Below are 19,996 nucleotides of genomic sequence, written 5' to 3' on the forward strand. Positions count from 1 at the left end.
TAAAAAGACCCAAAAAACAAACAACTAAAACAAAACCTTCAAGTCTTAATTTTCCAGAGGGAAAAGGGGAGGGAAAAATAAAGCTTCCTGCTCCACTTACAAGAGGAATCTCTCTGGGCTGGTGACACAAAGGTTTCAAAGCTTCCTACGTGGATTTGTCAGGAATGACAGCTCTGGAATCAGGTCTTGGAAAAGGGGGGCTCCCCCCATTCTTGCCCTCAGCCAGCAGAGAGAACACTCACAACCAGCCTGGGGGTCCCAGAGCCCCCCCTCGACATGCAGGAAAAAGGGGGGAACACCCACATTCCATTCAAAACAAAACCAGGCTTCCAGGAACACTTGGGATTCTTCCCCAGCTGCTGTTGAGCCAAATTTCTTTCCAAGTCCAACTCTGCAATTCATCTTCCTGTTGGAATTGAAGCAAGAAGGAATCAAATGGTTCTTCCAGCCCCTGAGGAGAGCAGGGTTGGCCACAAGTTGTTTGTTTTTTTTCCATGGAAAAAGCCAGAAGATTCCAAGTCAATGTTTAAAAATTAAAAATTTATATATATAGATATATATATATATATATAAAAAATTTCATTCTGTTCCCTACTTTTCCAGCTCTCCTCTTACTCTTTGTCATTTGGCAACAGGATCATCCCATGGCAGGAATTCTTCTTTAAGGAGATGGTGAGTGAGCAAATGTAGTGAAAATACACAGTTCCTCAGCAATTCCCTGATCAAATCCAGGGATTCTCCTACATCCAGCTCCAAAACGAGGACAAGGAACTCATCTACATGTGATAAAATTCCATGGACAGCGTGGAGCAGGTTTTATCCCAAAAAACCTCTTGAAACGTCCATTTGTGGCAGCACAGAAACCATCAGCTGGAAAATGGATTCATCCAGAAGAAAGCTACATGGGGTAATATTTTTATGGCTTGTTAATTATTCTGGGTAACGAGGGATCATGGGTCACACTGATTTCATTGCACAGTTCACAGGAGAGGAGATTCCAAACAAACACAGGAATCTCCACACGGAGCACCCTGGACTGGAGACGCTGTAACAACCCTCCAAAAACAGCCAAAATTCCTCCAAAAAGGAGGAAAACACTGGCTTAGGACACGGATTCTTACTCAAGCATTCTCCAGGATTGTGTTTACAGGGATAACACTTGGAAGAGTTCCTTCCAGTATTACAAAAATTCCAATAGTTTGTGTTTTATACAAAAAGTCACGGCAGAGAATGAAATAAAAACAGTCAAAGCCACCTTAAAAGTTTGGAAGGGCTGTCTGTGATCCAGACAGGAATCTCTCCCAAAAAAGAATCCACTCGGGAGTGGCTCTGGGAGCCCTCGGCCTCATGGCACTCAAGTCCTGAAGCTTCCAGAACAATCCCACATGGAGGAGGTGTCCAAACCACCTCCTCTTCCATGGCCATCCCTCCTTGGAGCTCTGCTTCCAGAAGGTGGGAAGTGTTTAGACAGTTCCTTGAGAAAAAGACTCTGCTGTTTTCCTTTACATGTGGATATTGTAGAGAGCTTTATGTTGTTTCCCCTAAGGCTTGTTTTATTCGGAAAAAGAAGGGAATATATTCAGCTCTGGGAATTCTTCATTGTTGTAGTTGGGCCCTTGGTCCCCCAACATGGTCAGCATGTCCTGTGAGGATACAAGGAGAGAGTCAGCATCCAGACTGGAATATCGAGGTGTGCCAGGGAGGTTTGGATTGGAAATTAGGGGGAACAGCTGGACTCCCATCTCAGAGGTTTTTCCAACCTCAACAATTTCATGGCTCCATGATCATGTGGGAAATTTAATAATGGGTTTGCTGGAACAGATACTGTCGACCAAACTGGTTCCTTTCCCAAGGGAATACAAGGTCTGTGTCCAAGGCAAATTTAAGGAGAGCAGCAAATTTAAGCTATAATCACCAACTGCTGGGAAAGCTGGGGTGAGAGGATTATGAATTCTCAGGAATTATTTTAATTTCATTGGACCGCAGCTTTTTAAAAAAAATTAATTAGAATTAGAAGGGTTAATCCAACTGGAATTTCCCACTGATCCTGCAACAGACCAAGACACAAAGCCAGTCCTGCCCTCTCCACTTCCAGCTCCATCAGGTTATCCAGGAGTTTGGGACCTCCCCAGCTGATTTGAACCAGAGGGACAAGCTCTGGGTGCTTCAAGACCAGTGGATCCCACCAGATTGGGAGGTTAAAAAGCCCCATCTTACTGGGAAGACCTCAGGCTGGCTGGGCTGGGGCTGCTGCACGTGCTGCTCCCCAGATCCTGGGCCGTGGTGCTGTCCTTGCCACTGTGGCCACATTCCCACGGCGTCGGCGGCGCGGGGCTGGAACGGGGCCGGGGTCTGCGCTGCCTCTGCGGCTGCTGGACAGAGAACACAGGCAGTGAGCCATCCCTCCTTTGGGAATGGGGCTTCTCCAATGCTCGACTGGGATTGGGAAGGGCAGTGCTTTGTGTGGTGCTGCTGTTGTGACAGCAGGGTCGCCCTCCAGGATTTCCTGCCATGACAATTCAGGTGTTTGCCATGGGATAGAACAAAGAGACTCCCAGAGGGGTTTTTTTCCTCCCAGTCAGCCTTAAAATGGTTCATAATTCATCTGCTGGGATGACCCCAATTATCCCAAGCTGGAAAGGACCCACAAGGACCACTGAGTCCAGCTCTGTGGTTGCAGGATGATTGAAGGTGACCACTGTCAGTCAAAGCACAGATTCAACTGTGCTCCCCACATGTAGGCACTCCCAAAATGCACAAAAAATGATGGAGAGCACATCCCACCACAGCTGGACGCTCCCAGCTTTCCTCCCAGGGGTGTTTTTCCCCCCAGACCCCACTCACTGAAGCCTGTGCCGCGGCTGGCCAGGGCTGGGTACGGCGCCGTGGTGGGAGAAGCCGTCGATCCCGGCGCTGTCATGGAGCTGAAGGAGGACGGCGTGCCCTGGAATGTCCCCATGCTGAAGGAAGGCGGTCGAGTCTTCACTGTCTGGGATGCCACTTGCTGTAAGAGAGGAAAAACACAGGAGAGGAAGAGGAGGCACGGCTTCACCGCGACCCTCGGCTCGGGGAGGAGTTGCCGGGTTAGCCCCGAAGGAGGAAGCCCACACGCAGCGCCAGAGAGCGGAAGCAGGATGGTTCCCCACGGACAGCAGGGTCTGGAAGGCAGCAGGGACCCGGGGCCTGCACCTGAGGGTTCGGGCTGTGCTACCTGGGGTGTGAACACCGGCCGTGTCCCTGGAGCCCAGGTGGTCCCGCTGACCTGAGCTGGGGCGGAGTGCCGGGAAATCTGGGACAAGATCCGGCCGGCGGGCGCGGGCTGCTGCTGGATGATGTTCACTGGAGGGACCATGCTGCTGCTCCTGGAACACAAGAGGCGTCTGAGGCTGTGGACAGCGCTTAGAGGAGGAAGAGGCACCCAACCCTTCTGCTCAAGTCATTGGTGGAAGGAAATGAGCACAACAATGAGCCCATCTGGGAAGGGTGGTCATCCCTGGAGTGTCCCAAGAATGTGTGGATGTGGCACCTGGGGATAGAGGCTAGTGATAGACACGGGTTAACAGTCTGATTTATGATCCTAGATCCACAGGATTCCATGATTCTATACTGGGAAACAACTGAGAGGAGCTGCTGGGTTGTGGGAACTCAGATCCTGGGCATGTCCAAGGCACAGAAGAGGAAACAGGGAATGGCAGGAGCTGGACAGGTGAAGCCTCACCTGAAGTTCTCAGCAGGCCGTGCAGCAGTGAAGGTGTTTCCCTGGGCAAAGAGGGGTGGGTTGGCTGGCATGGTGCTGGCAGGGATGGCTTTGCTCTCATCTGTGGAGAGAGCACGAGTCATTTTTGGACTGAGACATCTGAGGAACAGGGGCAGAAGCAGTTGGAAGAGATGTGTCTGTGCGGAGGAAAACTCCTTTGTTCCTTCTCCAGACACAGACTTCAGACGATTTTGTTAAACCCTGTTTAATTTGATTTCCTCTCCATTTTCTACTACAGAGGCTCTCTGGGGTCAGAGCACCTACTGCAGGCTGGGAGCAGGGAGAAGCAGGAAGGATGTGACCAGGGCAGGCAGGAGGAGCTGACCCACCTGTGCTGATGCCAGGGAAGATCTCCCCGAAGCGTGGGTCCCGCTCCTGGCTGAACAGGCTCTCAGCCTTCTCCAGGGGCTTGCTGTGCTCGGGGCCGGCAGCGCTCACGGGCTGGACGGGCACCTGGGGGAACAGGGCAGAGCTGCTCACACCTCCTGGGGCTGCTCCCACCTCAGCACCTGAGGGCCTGTCCACTCCTGGGATTCTGATGTGCTTTTTTGGGACAGTGGGGCCATTCAGGATGCCCAGTAGCATCCCTGGAAGTGTCCAAGGCCAGGCTGGACACGGCTTGGAGCAAACTGGTCTGGTGGAAGTCGATGGGCTTTAAGGTTCCTTCCATCCCAAATTATTCCATGATTCTATGATTCCACATGATAAATACTGGAATTGGGCCACACCCAAGGTAGAAACACGCTCTCCTCAATCCTCACCTCAACCTGGTGCCACCACCTTTAAACCCCCAGTAAAAGGGTGACTTAAACAGTGCAGGACAATGAACAGGGAGTGCCCAAATCCCTCTGGACTCACCTGTGAGTGCTCATACCCAGCCAAGCTCTCCCTTCCTGGGCCCACTTCCAGCTCGGCCTGGGGTGGCTGCTGCTGCCTAAAATAGAAAGTGTCTGTAACAGGGGAACACAGGCTGCTAAAGATAATTCCCAAGGGAACAGCTCTGGGTGGTTACACCAGGGATTTGTCAGCCTGGAGCTCCTGGCTGCAGAGAAGAGAATTTGGGAGTGGAGGGTGTGTGAGGGGAAGACAGAAATGGGAAAAGGAGCCGAGCTCCTCCTGACCTGGAGGGCAGTGGGGCCGTGCCCATGTCCAGGGGAAGGCTGACACTCTGCCCCAGCTGAGGCCTTGGCATGGAGTTTGCCAGGGCAGGCCGGGACTCCTGGCTCGAGTTCCTTCAAAGCAAACACAGAAAAAAGAGATTTAAAAAGTCTCAGCTGGTAGCAAAGCTGGGTCCTGTGTGTAGCTGTGGCTACAGCTGCATGGCTGTCTGGGACAAGATGCAAAAAACCCCATTTGAAGGGATTTTTGAGTGAGTTTCCACCTGGTTTCCTTGAAAGGTGGTCTCATGGAATAGGATGCTCCAGGTGTGGGAGCTGTGCCTCCCTCCTCCATACTTAGTCCCTGCACACCTCAAACACAACCACGCAGACACTGCTACTCTGCTCTGAACTTCCACAGGGATTTTTGGGTTCTGGATGTGGGAATGGCTATGTGTGGAATGAAGAAGTTCAAAGAGAGAGCTCTGACATGGGGCAGGAAATCAGGCTTGCAGCAGATTTCAGCTCTGCAGGGAAGCAGTGCTACTTTGCCTCATGGCAAAAAAATCCCGGATTTCCCTTTCCCAGGCAATCCAGCCTTCTGTTTGTCTGCTGGAGCTGCCCTTGCCAAGCCTGCAGCTCTAGATCACACACAGGCACAACTTTTTGGTCCTTGCAAGGGGTGTGGAGCTCCCTCAAGGAAAGAAAGAGCAGCTCCGATCATTCCTACCTGTGGGGGTGTCGCAGGAATCCAAGAGCATTCTAAGGCAGATTTCACTAATTTCAGGCACTGCTGGAGCTGAATTTTGGCAGCTTGTTAAGCCACACAACAAGACAGCTAAAAGAATTACAATTCCTGCACTTTGTAGCCCTCCTGTGCCTGGCACAGCCCAGCAGAGAATGGGAGCTGGAGGGACTTGGGATCTTCTCCAGGGTTGTGGAAATTGATGGGAAGCTCGTGAGGGGGAGAGGCTGAGGCTCCCAGTTCTGGGTTATTCTGGACTGAGAGCCCTTCTCCAGGCACTCACTTGACGTTGGTGTTGGTGCAGATGATGTACTCGATCTCATCCGAGTAGGGGTTCTGGAAGGTGAAGGAGCTGGTTCTCATCCACAGCCATTCCCGGTTTTTGGATCGGAAGCGGAACATGACTGACAGGACCTGGCCTTTTAACTTCACCACCTAAAAAAAATGGAGTTACATCAGTAGCATCTGATCAAAGGTGGGGAAGAGCAACCTGAGCACGATTTTCCCCCCACCCCAGACCCCTGCAATGGCCCTTTGCCTCAAACCTGGACCACCACATCTCAGTCTTCCCAAACTAAATGGCACTATTCCCTTGGGATAACTTGAGTCCTAAAGGATACAGGAGGGGAATCTAAAATCCCCTTTTTGGCTTCACTTCTCTTATCTCTTTGCACTGGTGAGATGTATGGAAAAGCTTCCAAGAAATGAAACACATGCTGTCGCTTCCCATTCCAACGGTTTGGAGCAATGGATATGAGCAGCTGGTTTTTGGAGTCATGAAACCACAGGGGCAGCCTTACCTGCCCTGCCACCAGTCCAAGGCCCTCAGAAATAAGAGTAACGACAACAGGGCAAGAAAACCACCTCCACTGCGGGTTCTGCAGCACTGGGCTGGGCCCTAGAGATGAACCAGGGTTTCAGCCAAGTCAAGCAGGCACTGGGGAGCCACATCCCTGGCCCTAAAAGCCAACTGGACCAGCAGCCAGAACTGGAGTTAAGACTGGATTCAGGAGTTAAGACATCAGACGTTTCTGTTTTGTTTTGCATTTAATGATATGACTAAACCTGAAAGTTTTTGCACAGGTGAATTAGCTAAGCTTTGTTTTTCTTCTTGGTTTTCCAGTCAGTTTTGTTGCTTTGCAAGCACCAAGACATTCCAATCTCGGAATGAACTCCAATCTGAATTCCACCCTGCATGCAAAGGGCAGCTGTGATGCATTTACCTGTTGAAAACTGTCCCGTAAAAGCTGTTGGTCTTCTGGATGGCAGAAATCCACAATGTCTTTCCCCAAAAGTTCCTATTTTTCAAGGGATTGTGAGAGATTGAGTCAGTTCATCTGGCAGGCAGATTCCATAATTAATCTGTCTTTGGACAGGTAGTTCCTGCTCCTTCCCCACAAATCCCTGTTACACAACCCAAGCACAAGAGCTGGTGTGCTGTTTTTTAAAAGAAAAGCACAACAGCTGTTGATTAATGTTTGATCTTTAATTCAATTTGAGGCAAAAATGGCTTTAATTGACATTTGACATAATCCAGAGACACCCAGCCTTCCCATGATCAAAGGACTTGGAAAAACACATGGAAAAGCAACCAGTGGAGAAGAAACACATGTCTGGGTTAAGCCCTGGGCATGGTTTATCAACTCTGTTGGACAAGCAGAGCCATGATGTAGAAGTAAAAGTAAGTTTAAAGAACATTATTTTATTGAAAAGCTCCTAAAGATCCTCACCTGGGGCTGGTAACCCACGGTGGCCACGCACCGGTGGTCGATGAAGGTGAAAATTCCTTCGGTGTTGTGTCGGGAGATGAATTCTGTGGGCTGGCAGACATTGTTCATGTCCGTGCAGTTGGGGGAGCTGGTCACCTGCCAGGAACACAGGGAGAGTCACCAACCCTTGCTGACCCTGAGCTGCCAGCCCTGCACTGGGATTTGTGGCCAGCAGGGAACGTTTTCAGACAGAACCGTTTAAATCTGGGGACTACCAGGACAAGGCAATGTTGGAAAAGGGGAACAGGGCACTCACCTGGAGCCTGCCAATGGCCACGAGGCAGAACTTGCTGCCCTGGCCAGCGTCGGGGTCATCGTCAGGCAGAGAAACACCTGGGAGGGAGGACCAAAAATTCCAGCAAGGTTAGTACAGGAGAAATTTCAGAGGAATGGACTTCAAGACATCTTTCTGTCCTGGTCTGTAACTCAGTAATCTTCCCCATGAAGGGATTTTGTAAATTAAGGTGCTCTCCCCTCCCTTTTTTCACCAGAAGGAATGAAAATCTCTGAATTTCAGCAAAAGCTGCACATCAGACAGTTCAATATTATTTTCATCCTTTGCAGACAGAGACCTCTGGTGCTTTGCCTGCAAAAATTAAGTTAATCTTAAAATAAAAGTCACAGATATATTTGCAAAGCACTTCCTGGCCCATTCAGCTGGAGTGGCAACATTAGACCACATGCTCTTAAACCCAGCCCACCTGAACACAAAGTGAATTGTTACCTGCTGGGGGCCAGGCTTTGATGTAGCCCGTGCAGTGCACGACCACGTAGTGAGGTTCTCCATCCTTGGCTGCACCTAAACCATTCCTTGGGAGAGAGAAAGAGGTTGTGCTGCAGTGGGGGAAGGTGAGGCGAGGTGTTTAGTTGTGTTATTTATTTATTTGTTGTGTGTATATATGCTATTTATGGGTCATTTACCTGCAGCGATTCCTCATGAAGCTGAGGCGATTGACAGCGACTGGATCCACAGAGCTGTTGCCACACCTGCACCAGGGTTAGAAAGGATTTGATCTTTCCTGATCAACATGGAAATAATCTGGACATCTTGAATGAGAATTTCCATCACACAAACCCCGCATTCTGCAGAACTCAAGGGAGGCAACACTTGGGGCTGAAAATAATTACTTTAAACTGAATCTTTTACAACAACAGGGCAAACAAACATCTCAAGAACTTGACTGTAGGGAAAGCTCAGCCATGTCTACACCAAAATGAGCCCCAAAACCGCTGAAATAAAAGCATGGAAGGGTCGGATTTTGGGAGCAAATTTGGCTTTAGGCTCAGAGATTTGCCCAGGAATTCCTACCTCATTCGGCAGATGAAAGATCTCCGGGAGCCCATGCACATCCTCATGGACTGCTGCCCTTCCTTCTTCACAGTCCCCGTCTTCAAATCGAGGATACGACCTAAAAAAAAATAAAGAAAAGGAGCTGCTGCTGCACTGGGAGTCCTTCCACCAAGACAGGTGTGGCACCAGGTAACGTACTGGGAACTGGCAGGACACGAGTGTCACTGGTGGTACCTTTAGATGCATTCTCGGGGGGGGCTGCAGCATCCTTGGTAGAAAGGCACCAGGGCTTGGTTCCCTCTACAAAGGGAAGGGTTTAATCCAAGTCCTCCGCAGGCTCTCCCACCTGCCAGCCCCTGGCGTCCCAGCCCGGGCTGCTGTACCTGTGAGGGCGTTCTCGGAGGTGGAGAGCTGCTCCCGCAGCTTGCCCACGTCGTCGGGGTGCACCTGCTCGTACAAGGTGCTGCCGAACCACTCGGACTGCGGCTGGTTCAGCACCGGCGTCACCGAGTCCGACACGTAGACCACGCGCCCCGTCTCGCAGGACACGATGAACAGGAAGCCATCAGCTGCCTCCAGGATCAGGTGTTTGAGCTCCTGCAGACACACAGACACCTCTCAACTCCACAGACAAAACACACCCTGGGTCTGGACTTTTTCCCCCCACCCATCGTTTAATTTTCCCCTTTGATTGCTGTAATTCCCACAAAGCAGGGGAAGATCAGAAGGCTTCAGGGAGACCTCACTGTGAGCTTCCAGGACCTTAAGGGGGCTTAATAAAAAGAGGGATTTTTTTATACGGGCAGAGACCTGGTCGGTGAGAAAGGAGGGTTTGTAGGTGCCATCCGTGGAGGTGTTGCCAGTACCACGCAGGGACTTCATGTGGGACACGGCCATGCGCAGGATGGTCAGCTTGTCCGGCTTGCGGGCCAGGGCGCTGCACGTGGGCACCATGTCCGACAGCTCCGTGATGTAGGCGGTCATCTTGTTCCTCCTCCTGCGCTCGATCTCGCTGTGGTTCTCCCTGCCAGAGGTCGAGGGGGAGAAAAGGAGGAAGGTGAAGTTACTGTGGGTGGGAGGCTCGGCCGTGTCCCCACGTCAGCGCTTGCACGGGTGTGACACACAGAGATGCATCAGGGCCGTCAGGATTAGGAGCCAAGCCTCACATGCTGGGCGTGCACAGGGAACGTGGAGGAAGGGGCAAGGAGGAGAGGCTACACCTGGACCTTCCTCGAAGTCACAGCGGCTCCCTGGAACCTGGGGACAGCGAGGACCTGGGCTAACCTTCCCCATCCACCACACAACGCTGCAGGAAGCCAAAGGAGTTGCTCCCGAAGCGGGGTCACCTCACTGCAGGTGACCTCAACATTGTTCATCCAAGGGTGGATGAGATCACCTGCACGATCAGACCCACCAGTCTGCAGCTAAAATTCGGGCACCTGCTCTTCTGGACAACCTGGGCTGGTGGGAGGTGTGCAACTGGATGAGCTTTAAGGCTCCTTCCAGCCCCAGCCACCGCAGGGTTCTGAGTGACCCGAATTAGCTGGGTGTCACCTTGCAGTGCCTGGGGAAGCCACTTCTCAGTGACACCAGGAGCCCTTTCAGCAGAAAGCTTCCAAGCAGGTTACACCCCCTTTCTGCACAGATCAGCAAGGTCCTGGGCAGACCAGGACCTCTAAACAGCCACTGTAGCAATTGCTGCCATCTAAGGAGGCTCTTGGTACCCCTTTGGCTCACAGGGCACAGTTCCCATCAGTCCCACAGACCAGAACTTGGTTCTTTTATCCAAGATGCATCATTTAACTGGGATCCTAAGGTGGGTTTTCCAAAACAGAGCTTAAAAGCCAGGTTTCCTATGCAGAAGGATGGATCATGTGCAAGGAAGCACATGGTGGGAAGTGAAATGAGATGGAAGTGTTGGAAGGAGCAAGGATAGGCAGGTGAATAAACAGGATAAACACAAAAATGGAGCATTTATCACTACAAGGTGTGTGCAGATATTCAGTGACCTCACCTTTGAGTCAGGCAGCTTCTCTAAACTCATAAGCTCAGGTGTGAAAAACAAAGACCCTTCAACTACAAAAGCTACTGGGGAGTCACCAGACATTTACATTTCAGTTGCCCACTGTCACTCTGCCATGAGGAAAGGATGGGAGAACTGGGATTGTCCATCCTGGGGGACACCTCTGTGCCTTCCTGAGCTCCTCAAACATTTCAGCACAGCTCAGCACAGTCAGCAAAGGCACTCTGGGGGTCAGGTTTTGGTTTAAAGACAAAACTGCCCCAAACTGGCCTAAGTCTGTAAGGTGGAAAATGAAGGGCACAGGTGTAAGGCTGCTGCAGGTGTGCCCAGGTGACAAATCACCTTCACGTGGGCACAGGTGTCTGCAGGGCCCATTCCTGGATTCTTGGTGCAGCATTCCAGGTGACTGTTCTGGTGCTTTCAGGCACAGTCTCTCATTAGTCACTAATAGAAACTCAGGGAAAAATTGAATCCTGTTTCCAGTGACACCACCTTTCCTGGAAGGAAAACACCTGAGCTAACACACCTCTTCCTGCCTGTTCTGAGAATCCAACAGCATTCCCAGGACACAAAACCTTCCTAGATGGACAACTTGGCACCTTGACCCAGGACAAGAGGAACTGTATTTAGCACAGGTTAGCAAAGCTACAGGTGAAAGCAGGAGCCCAACCCTGTGGCCTTTGGTAAATAAATCCTTCCATGAATTCCCTAAAAAGGTTCTTCCAAGGATGAGGTGCGCCTTTCCTCAATGCCTTTCCCCTCCTAATCCCAATTCCACAGCCATTTCCAGGAGTTTGTTAAATCCTCTGCAGCAGATGAGGGAAGGAGGGAAAAAATAAAAGAAAAAGAGAAGGGATGCCTAAAGAAACATTAAGGAAAGGAAAAACTCTGCTTGTCCATGCTTGAAATCTCCATTCTCCTACCTGGCAAGTCTCTCCTTATCCGCTGAACTCTGCTCATCATCAGACCTAAAAATAAAATTAGCCAGCTAAGCTAAAAATGGAAAAAAAGTTGAAAGAAATGGAAATAAAATGGAAAGATGGACTAGGAAACCCAGCCTAGGGACAGGTCTGTTTTGCAGAGGAGCAATTCCATAAAATAAAACAGTCATTAGTTTGTAACATTCTACATTAAATTGGTGCCTGATGTGTTGAAACATTTCTGAGGCTGTGACCTAGTTCTAATTTGTTTATTTCTAATATTAGAAGTATTCTGATATTTCAAGTATTCTGATATTTGCATGACTTCAGAAGGACTCAAACCACTTAAAAAAAAGCTGGAGAACCCTAGCTTGGAATTCCCTGTAGCCCTTTGGCAGGTAACAGCAGGACTGCCCCAAATCCAAGGGGCAGTTTTGGGCCCCTCCTGGGAGGTGGGACATTGATGGGCTGGAATGTATCCAGAGAAGGGGATGGAGCTGTAAAAATCCCATGGGCTCAGTCCCAACACTGAGAGATACTGTCAGACACCACAAACTGATCAAAGCATTTCCTACAATCTCCAGAAAACCCCCAATTTGTAGAGCTTCTGTGTAATTCCCCACGAAACGCACAAATCACAATGTGTGCCAGGAAACCCTGTTCAAGGAAAACTTGTACTAAGCAGGAAACTTGAATCTCTGCAAGTTTCTTGAGCAGGAGAAAAGAATGAGTCCAAGGCCAGAGCTGAAAGGAATGGTACAAAAGAGGAATGTCATTGTCACACTCAATGAACTGGTCCAAAAAACATCACGGAGTATGTGTGGAACACCTTCAAAGAGAGATGACTGTGAGAAGGAAGCTGCAGGATCCCTCTCATATTAAGGTTTTTTGGCACAAAAAGCTTTTAAATCATCAAATTCTTACCTGGCAAATCTCTCTTTATCGTTTGGCATTGGGTCATCATCACATCTAGAAGGGAGAGAGGTTAAAAGTGTTTACACTTCCTTCTTTCCCAAACAAACACTCGGAAAACAAGGTTTAATAACTCCCACAAAAATTGCCTGGGGTTAAAAAGGCAAACTTGGGTGGATAATCAGTGCAGTATAATTCACTGATCACTCCAAACAGTATAGGTGAACTATGGGCATCACCTCCATGGGGTTTTCCATATCACATCCCAATCAAGGATGGTGAGATCACAGAAAATTTAATTCCATACCAAGAAGTAGATTAACCTGCACTTGGAAGATGCAGGTAGCCCAAATCAGGACCTCCATCCTGGTTTCTCTTGGTAAATTCTACACTCATTATCCTGAAACGATTCCACAGCCATTCTTAAAGCACGGGAACACAGAAATTCCAGTATCACTGGAATTGGAGTTATTTGGAGTTATTATTGGAGTTAACTCCAGTATCACTGGACTTATTCAATCCTAAATCACGCAGTGAGGCTACAAAAAAATGCCACAAGATATTCCAACTCTTCTGTGTTCCATATGGATCATGAGGAGATCCTTGCAGCCCCGCCAGCTCCTTGGGAATAAGGATGTCTCTGGGACTGAAGCATCCTTACAACAGATGAGGATTAATTAATGTCTGAGGCAGTAACAAAAGCCACAGAGATGAAGGAATATTGCTGACTGGGACAAAGGGAAGAGTTTGAGGAATTGGAGCAATTCCCATTGCCTCCAGAGAGGAAAAGCCACAGGAGCAGAAAGATCTTGCTCCAGGGAAAACACACAGATACAGCTAGACCACAAGACAGAAACTTCTGGATGCAATGTTCTCCCTCACCTGAGGAATTTACTGTTCCCTTCTCCATCATCATCAAAATCCAGCCTGAAAAACAGAAAAAAAGGTAACTGTTAAAACAAGTGGTTTCTCCTTTAAATTATTTTTCTGTCTGTCCCCATGGATGCAAATAATTCCTGAAAGGAAAAATTAAGTAATCCAAATGCAATTTAGTGATCCTAATGTGAAACAACCAACAAAGTTTGGAAAGGGGCTTCTTTTAGGTGTCTGTCACAAACAGAGCAAGGAAAAACAGTTGCAAAGGAAGAAAACCCACTTGGAGCATGCACTGACTCCCAACCTTCTGCTCCAAAAGCCTGGATCTCCTAGGAGAACCAAGGACCTTCAACAGCCTACAGATGCAGCATTCCCAGCCCAAAAGCCTGGATTGGGTGCATTTAGAATTAAAACAAAACAAAAAAGCAGAGGGTAAAATCTTCCTGGAGTTAAAATTCGGTTTGTGCAGTGTTTGTTCACACAAGGCCAAAATCCAGTTCATGTGGAAGGACAGAAGACTTTTCACCTTTTCTTCTGGGTTGGAAAACTGCAGATGCAGTGGAGCAGGCAGCATGGTAGGAGCTGCAGGAGGGTGGGAGCATCAGCAAATGGGGCTGAAGGAAAGAGTTTGAGTGACTGGGAGGGGTGCAGAGACAGATTTCAGTTTGCTTGACAATTACCAGGCAATTTCTCCTGCCAGAAATCTGGGAATAGCCATTCAAACTCCCTTTGAATTTGCAAAGGCATTTTTAGGAAACAAAAAGCCTCCCACAAGCACATTGTGGCTTCTTCCCCCCACCCCTCCCAGGGACAGCACAGCTGCAAAGGTTGGAGTAAGGCCCCAAAACCCAGATTCTCTGTTCCCCCACGTCTTGCAGCAAACTGCTGTCTTGTTCTCAATCCTTGGTGTGCATTTGCTCCTTCTACCAGGTGCAAAGCTTTTAGTCCTCTCTGAGTATGTCACTTAACCCCCTCTTCAAGGCGTGTAGCTGGCACAAAGACACGACCACAAAGGGAAAGGACTGGACAGAGCCCACCTGAAAGAAGCAGGAAACTTCTGAGAAGCAGCCACAGCTGCCCCTCCCGAGGCTGACAGCTCTTTCTGAGAGCAAAACTTCCTCAAAAAGGCCCTTTTCCCACAGCCCCAGCACTCACCCACTCACACACTCACCCCGGCCGTCTCTTGCTGGGCCTCTGAGCTACGGCTCCTCCAGCCTGGGCTCCCGACCCGGAGTTCCCGGAGCCAACGGCTGCACCCAGCGAGGAAACATCGGATGCCATCTCTAAACAGGAGTGGAAAAAATCAAGGAAATCACCCAGTATTACTTCCAAACCCCTCTGGTTCAGTGGAACACTCCCTGGTAGAAGCAGTTGTGTGTCAGCATCTGCTGGGGCTGGAGCTGGGGCAATGTGTGTTTGTGTCCTTTCATCTGCTGCAGCGAGGGGCCGTTCCCAGCTCGGAGCACACGCTGCTTCCTCAGCTGGAGAGCCGAGGCTGCCAAACTCAAAGATGTGGGCTGTTTTTTGGGGGAGAGGAGGAGTCTGGTGGGAGCAGGGAAGGGGCTGAAGGATGAAGGAGGAGCAGAGCAGCGAGTTTCCCTGATGACACTAGCTTGCAGAGGGTTCGTTGCCCAATCTGAGACAAAGGAAGAACCCAAATGCTGTAAAACACTTCAAAATCCGTCATTGTTCAGCTGATCAATTCTGGTCTTCACCAGTACAGACCAGTGGGCACCACTACTGCTCTTCCACAAGTGCTTGGAGCACCCTGGACAAGTGTGAGGTGGCTGAGCCATGGTCCAAGTGATTCCTTTCAGCCCAAACCTGGCTGTGATTCCAGCATTCCATTTTCCTGTAATTTCCCCTAATCCTGGTTGTTCAAGAGCACAGGTAACACGGTCTGCAGTTGTTCAGAGCTTGCTCAATGTGGCTTATGCTGAATCTACATTCCAGCATCACCATCAGAGCCAAACTAACGTTGCTCTAGGTTCAAACAGCCTGTTCTACATCAGAAAATTAGTTTTAAAATCCATTATAAACAATTTCTTCTTGTTCTGGTGCAATATGTCAGCACTGTGCGTATTTTAACGGTTGTTGGTTTGTAAATGTGCTGTGAAACTGCCCCAAAACAGTCACTCCAGCCCAAAAATCTCCACCACAACCTCTGCAAACTGAGCCTGATGCAGCTCCCAAACCACTTCTGCTTTAGCAAAGCAAAGGGATCCCAAAGCTACCCCCAAAAACCCCAATGCTGGGCTTCCCAAACCACCCTCAGCAGCACCGAGAGCAGCTTGGGCAGGAAACAGCCACAACTGGGGGGACAAAGTGAAGAACTGAGGCCAGGTTCAACGAATTAGGGAAAAAATGGGCTTTGAGCTGGGGTTCCCAAGCTGTTTGCCACTGCCCAAAGACAGATTTCAGTCCAACAACAGTTTAATTTCACTTCCAGAGTTGCATATTGGTTCATTTACAGCTAAAAGTGGAGCTGTACAATCACCTCCGCGGTGTGCCTGGACCTCACAGCAAACACACTCCCAAATTCCTGGTATTTCTGCCAAAATTAAATATATTTTACCACATTAACATTCCCAGCCTCTCTGCCTGCCTGGTTTGTTTTCCTCCAAGCAGCTGGCGTTGCTGAGGAAGCTTTTTCCTTGCTGATCCATAGTATTTCCCAGGGGTGACTACAGTATGGAATAAGCATCCAGCTCGAGGCTTGGCAGCTGAAGGAGCCAAAAACAACAATCCCAACCAACAGCAGGAGTGAGAACAGCCCATCCAACACCAGCAACGAAACACCAGGATCCTCTGCAATCCCAAAATACATCTGGAGAACAAAAAAGCAGAGGTGGAAACCCTTCCCCATCTCCTTTCTGCTCGATTTGCGATTGCTCAGATGCCGCTGTGCATCAAGTGAAGCCCCAAGGTGCCACCCAAGGATTTTGTTTAACAAAATGAAGTTTCAAGTGGGAACAAGGGAGGGTTTCTCCTTTTCCCCAGCCGTATCTGAACATGGTGGGAACAGAAAGGAAGTTTCTGGAGCACAGAGGAGAATCCCTTTCTTGAGGGGAAGGAATTTCCGCTCTGGGCAGGGGAAGGAAGTGACAGTGTGCTGCTCACAGGGAATTGCTTTTCAAGCCTTGCACATCTCCCCAGAGCCCAGCACACATCCCATGAGGAATGTTTCCCTCTCGTGGCTCAGGTGGAAGCCCAGGACAGACCCTGAGGCTGGGCACCTGTGCAGAGTGGCCCCAGCCTCCCAAAACCAGGGACAGCACGGGCAGGGAGATGGCACGGGAAGAGCTCTGCCTTTCTCCCCCTTTGGGATTTTTGGGAAACGCGCAGGAACACAAAGATTCCTTCCCAATTTCCGTCTTCTCCCCATTCCAAACACGAGCAACACGGCACTGAGATGAATTCCTGGAGCCCACGGTGGAGTTTTCACTCTGTACAACTCCCTGGAAGGAGGCTGGAACAACAGCATGAGAGGAAACAGCCCAAAGCTGTACCAGGGCAGGTTTAGGATGGGTGGGAGGGAAAATTCCTTCCCAGAAAGGGCATTTGGAAGGGAGTCACCGCTGCTGGAGGTGTCCAGTTAGGAGTCCCAAGAAATCCCAGGTGGGTTTCCAACATCCTGGCTGGGTCTGTGTCCCAGCCCTTCCCAGAACCAATCCCTGCTTCCCTACACCCTGTGCTGGATCTAATTAAGGCCAGAAGAGAGCAAATGTAAATCCCAACCCCCACCAGTGCTCCAGGCTCCCAGCCCAGCTCTCCTGGGAAAGGCTCTGCTGCAACCACTGGCATCCCAACGGGGGAAAAAAAGGCTCCAAAATAAAATTACTGCAAATATTCCCAGCTGTGATTTACCACAGGGGCTGCTGCAGCATTTATATACATTTTTATTGTACTAAACTGGTGATTTTTGCTGCAGAAGCTTCAGCAGGGGGATTAATTGCCAGGCTCACGTTTGGACATCAAATCTCACAGGATTTGCTTTAAATTTACCCATTTGTGAGCTCGCCAAAATGTTTGGAGCAGGTTTGGGAGCGAATGAACCAGCCTTAAAAGTACTCTGCATTTCACTAACAACTATAAGGCTTGGATATTTCTGCTTTTATGTTTTTTTATTTACAAAACATCTCAATTTCCGTGTCTGGGGTACATTAAATTGATTTTTTTTAAGCAAGCAGGAGGTTTTCAGCTTGTTTGAGTTTCCCATGCAATGCCAGCTCAGCACTTTCATCCCCATGGGAACCTTCTCCACGAAGAAATATAGAAATTAAGAAAAGAATGTTTCTTCCATTGCTAAGGGGTTGAAATGAAGACATTCTGGGTAGTTTTCAGGCATTACCCAGCATTCACTGGAGCCCTGAAATCTGTTTTTTAATGTTTTAAAGAAGACCCACATTATTTGTGAGAGTTCTTCAGAATTTAATTTTTCTAATAATCTCCATGTTTACTGCTTGTGTATTTCTCTCCCTATGTGTAAAAAGGTTGAGTGAATATTGGTCACTCTGCCCATGATTAAAAATATTTAACACAGATGTTAAAAATTTTCTTTTCTTTCAGAACGTAAAACTTTCTTATTATGCAAAATACCACAGAACCCTGAAGACTCCACTTCCACAAATGCTTGGATACCCACGAGTATCTTCCTTCCTCCTACACTGGATGGTCTGAGCCCCCAGTGCGTTTTTGCACCTTTAAATGCCACAAAACCTTCCAAAACAATTAAAATAAAACCCCAGAATCCTTCAGCAGTGTCACTGAACACTCCTGGATAAACCTGAGTGTGTCTCACGACGCTCAAGCCACAAGAAGAGCCATAAAGCAAAGCTAAGATTAAAAAAAAAAAAAGCCCAGAAACACAAACAAGCTCAGATTGTGATCGCAGCCACCACGTTGAAAATCCATCACGACTTCACAGACGCTGGGTTAATCTGGACACGAGCTCGTTTCAGAGAAGTTTGGCCAGAGAATTGATAAAATCACATTTTTTTCTGGCAAGAATCAGGGATCAGAAGCTCCCAGCTTCCTGTGCAGAGGGAGCTGAGGACTCTGGGGACCAACCTGAGGGAACATTGTGCTCCAGGCCCTCCCCTCCTTCACAGAGCTCAGAGACATTTGTGCTAAACCTCCAAAGCGGGACAGCACTTTTTGCTGGGAATTAAGGAAAACCTCAGTGAAACACAGCTGATAAAGGAGTTTAAACCGACAGAAGCAGTCAAGGAAAACAAATCCAAACGAGTGATGATGGAACCCCACTGCAGGGACCCCAAATCCAGGGATCCCCACTTTGAGGGTCTCCTGGCACCACCGGTTCTCCAGCGACCCCCTGCCCCGAGCACCCCAAATCCAGGTAACACAGCCCTCACTCCTTCAGGGTGCCCCCATCCCCCTGTGCCATTCCCCCTTCTCCAGAGGCCCCTCAGCCCTCCAAGACCCTCCTCACGCCCCTGTCAACCATTCAGCGACCCCTGAGGTGCCCCTCAGAGCCCCACACGACAGCCCCCGCCCCTGAGAGTCGCCCTCAGCCTTCCAGGCCCCGTGAGAGCCCTCGGGCCTCCTGAGCCCTCCCTGAGCTCCCCCGGCGCCGCGTGTGCCGCCGCGGCCGGGCTCACCCGCGCTGGCGGCGGTGGCGGCCATGGCGGGGGTCCCGGGCCGCCCCCTCCTCGCTCCGCTCCGCCGAGCCAAGATGGCGGCGCAGGAAAACCTCCGCCGGCCCCACGGCCCCGCCGCCGCGGGGGCGGGGCCAGCGGCACGGCGGCCTCCTATTGGCTCAAGCGGGGGGCGGGGGGAGGGACACGGGGAGACGCGGCACTGCTATTGGTCCGAACGGAGGGCTGGGGGCGGGGATAAGCGGAGGGCACGGCTGGGGGCGGGGCTAACGCGGCCGTGCCCCGCCCCCGCCGGGAAGGAGGCGGGGCTTTGGAGGGGGCGTGGCCATAGTGGGTGGTGCGGATGACGTCACGAACCATTGGGATTGGAATTAGAATTGGAATTACGATTGGAATTAGGATTAGGACTGAGATTGGCGTGAAATTGGGCTTCTAAAACCCCAGGAATGAAGATGCGGATCCAGACCGGACACGTGATTTCGGTCGGAACTGGGGTTGGGCTTGGAATGTGTTTTTTTGTCCGGACTGGAATTTTGGGGCCACCAACGGGACTCCACGATTCATCCTGTGCTGAAAAATCTCTAGAAAACCCCACCAGCCCGGCTCTTGGGGTGTCAAAGTTTCACTGGCTTCCCAAAGCCATCATTTTTTCTCCCAGAGTAGGGAAATAATAAATTCAAAGGAGATTTTTGGTGTATTTTGGGTGTTCTGGTGTTTTCACGAGGATGTCTTGCGAGATCCCAATGGGCGGCTCAGTTCAATGCATTTTCCAAGAGTTTTTTCCAGTCTATTCCAATATAAGCAAAAAACTACCCTGAAATCCTCTCACAGGCAAGGCTTTTGGATTTTGGGGATAAATCCTCCTCAGCATTTCCCCAATCACCCCAAATCCACCAGGAGGACCCCTGAAGGGACCCAGAGCCTTCTCCTGATGGGAGAAGGGGGTGTGGGGTGGGAACTTGATCCTCTGGGTTGTGTCTGAAAAGTG

General features: G+C 49.9%; 1 protein-coding gene across 17 annotated transcripts; it reads right to left on the reverse strand.

Moving 5' to 3' along the window:
- Positions 1-901: 901 nt before the first annotated feature.
- On the reverse strand, positions 902-19,152 carry ARNT (aryl hydrocarbon receptor nuclear translocator). 17 transcript variants are annotated; one of them, XM_021542087.3, is made up of 23 exons: positions 19,012-19,152; positions 14,562-14,673; positions 13,397-13,441; positions 12,527-12,571; positions 11,606-11,650; positions 9,470-9,683; positions 9,043-9,256; positions 8,894-8,959; positions 8,678-8,777; positions 8,290-8,355; positions 8,093-8,178; positions 7,625-7,701; positions 7,330-7,464; positions 6,823-6,897; positions 5,883-6,034; positions 4,879-4,989; positions 4,616-4,691; positions 4,087-4,210; positions 3,719-3,818; positions 3,212-3,362; positions 2,845-3,004; positions 2,218-2,372; positions 902-1,643 (listed from the first exon to the last, which is right to left on the reverse strand). In XM_021542087.3, exons 1-23 carry the CDS (start codon positions 19,034-19,036, stop codon positions 1,554-1,556), a joined length of 2,424 nt encoding a protein of 807 aa, XP_021397762.1. In that variant the 5' UTR covers positions 19,037-19,152; the 3' UTR covers positions 902-1,553. The 17 variants fall into 17 exon arrangements, with proteins under 17 accessions (XP_021397762.1, XP_021397764.1, XP_021397766.1 ...); XM_021542090.3 differs by having other exon boundaries at positions 1,411-1,643; positions 3,263-3,362; positions 19,012-19,141; XM_021542088.3 differs by having other exon boundaries at positions 1,411-1,643; positions 2,218-2,369; positions 19,012-19,141.
- Between the last annotated feature and the right edge of the window lie 844 nt (positions 19,153-19,996).

The sequence above is a fragment of the Lonchura striata genome, chromosome 25 (genome assembly GCF_050655825.1).
Source record: "Lonchura striata isolate lonStrDom1 chromosome 25, ASM5065582v1, whole genome shotgun sequence".
NCBI classification, from domain to species: domain Eukaryota; kingdom Metazoa; phylum Chordata; class Aves; order Passeriformes; family Estrildidae; genus Lonchura; species Lonchura striata.

Excerpts from the sequence above, each read along its gene's own strand:
- ARNT (XM_021542087.3), bottom strand. The coding sequence starts at position 19,036 with ATGGCCGCCACCGCCGCCAGCGCGG. Across the intron at positions 12,572-13,396 it reads GGGAACAGTAAATTCCTCAG|ATGTGATGATGACCCAATGC; the intron begins GTGAGGGAGAAC and ends TCTCCCTTCTAG. Across the intron at positions 9,257-9,469 it reads CCTCCTTTCTCACCGACCAG|GAGCTCAAACACCTGATCCT; the intron begins GTCTCTGCCCGT and ends GTGTGTCTGCAG.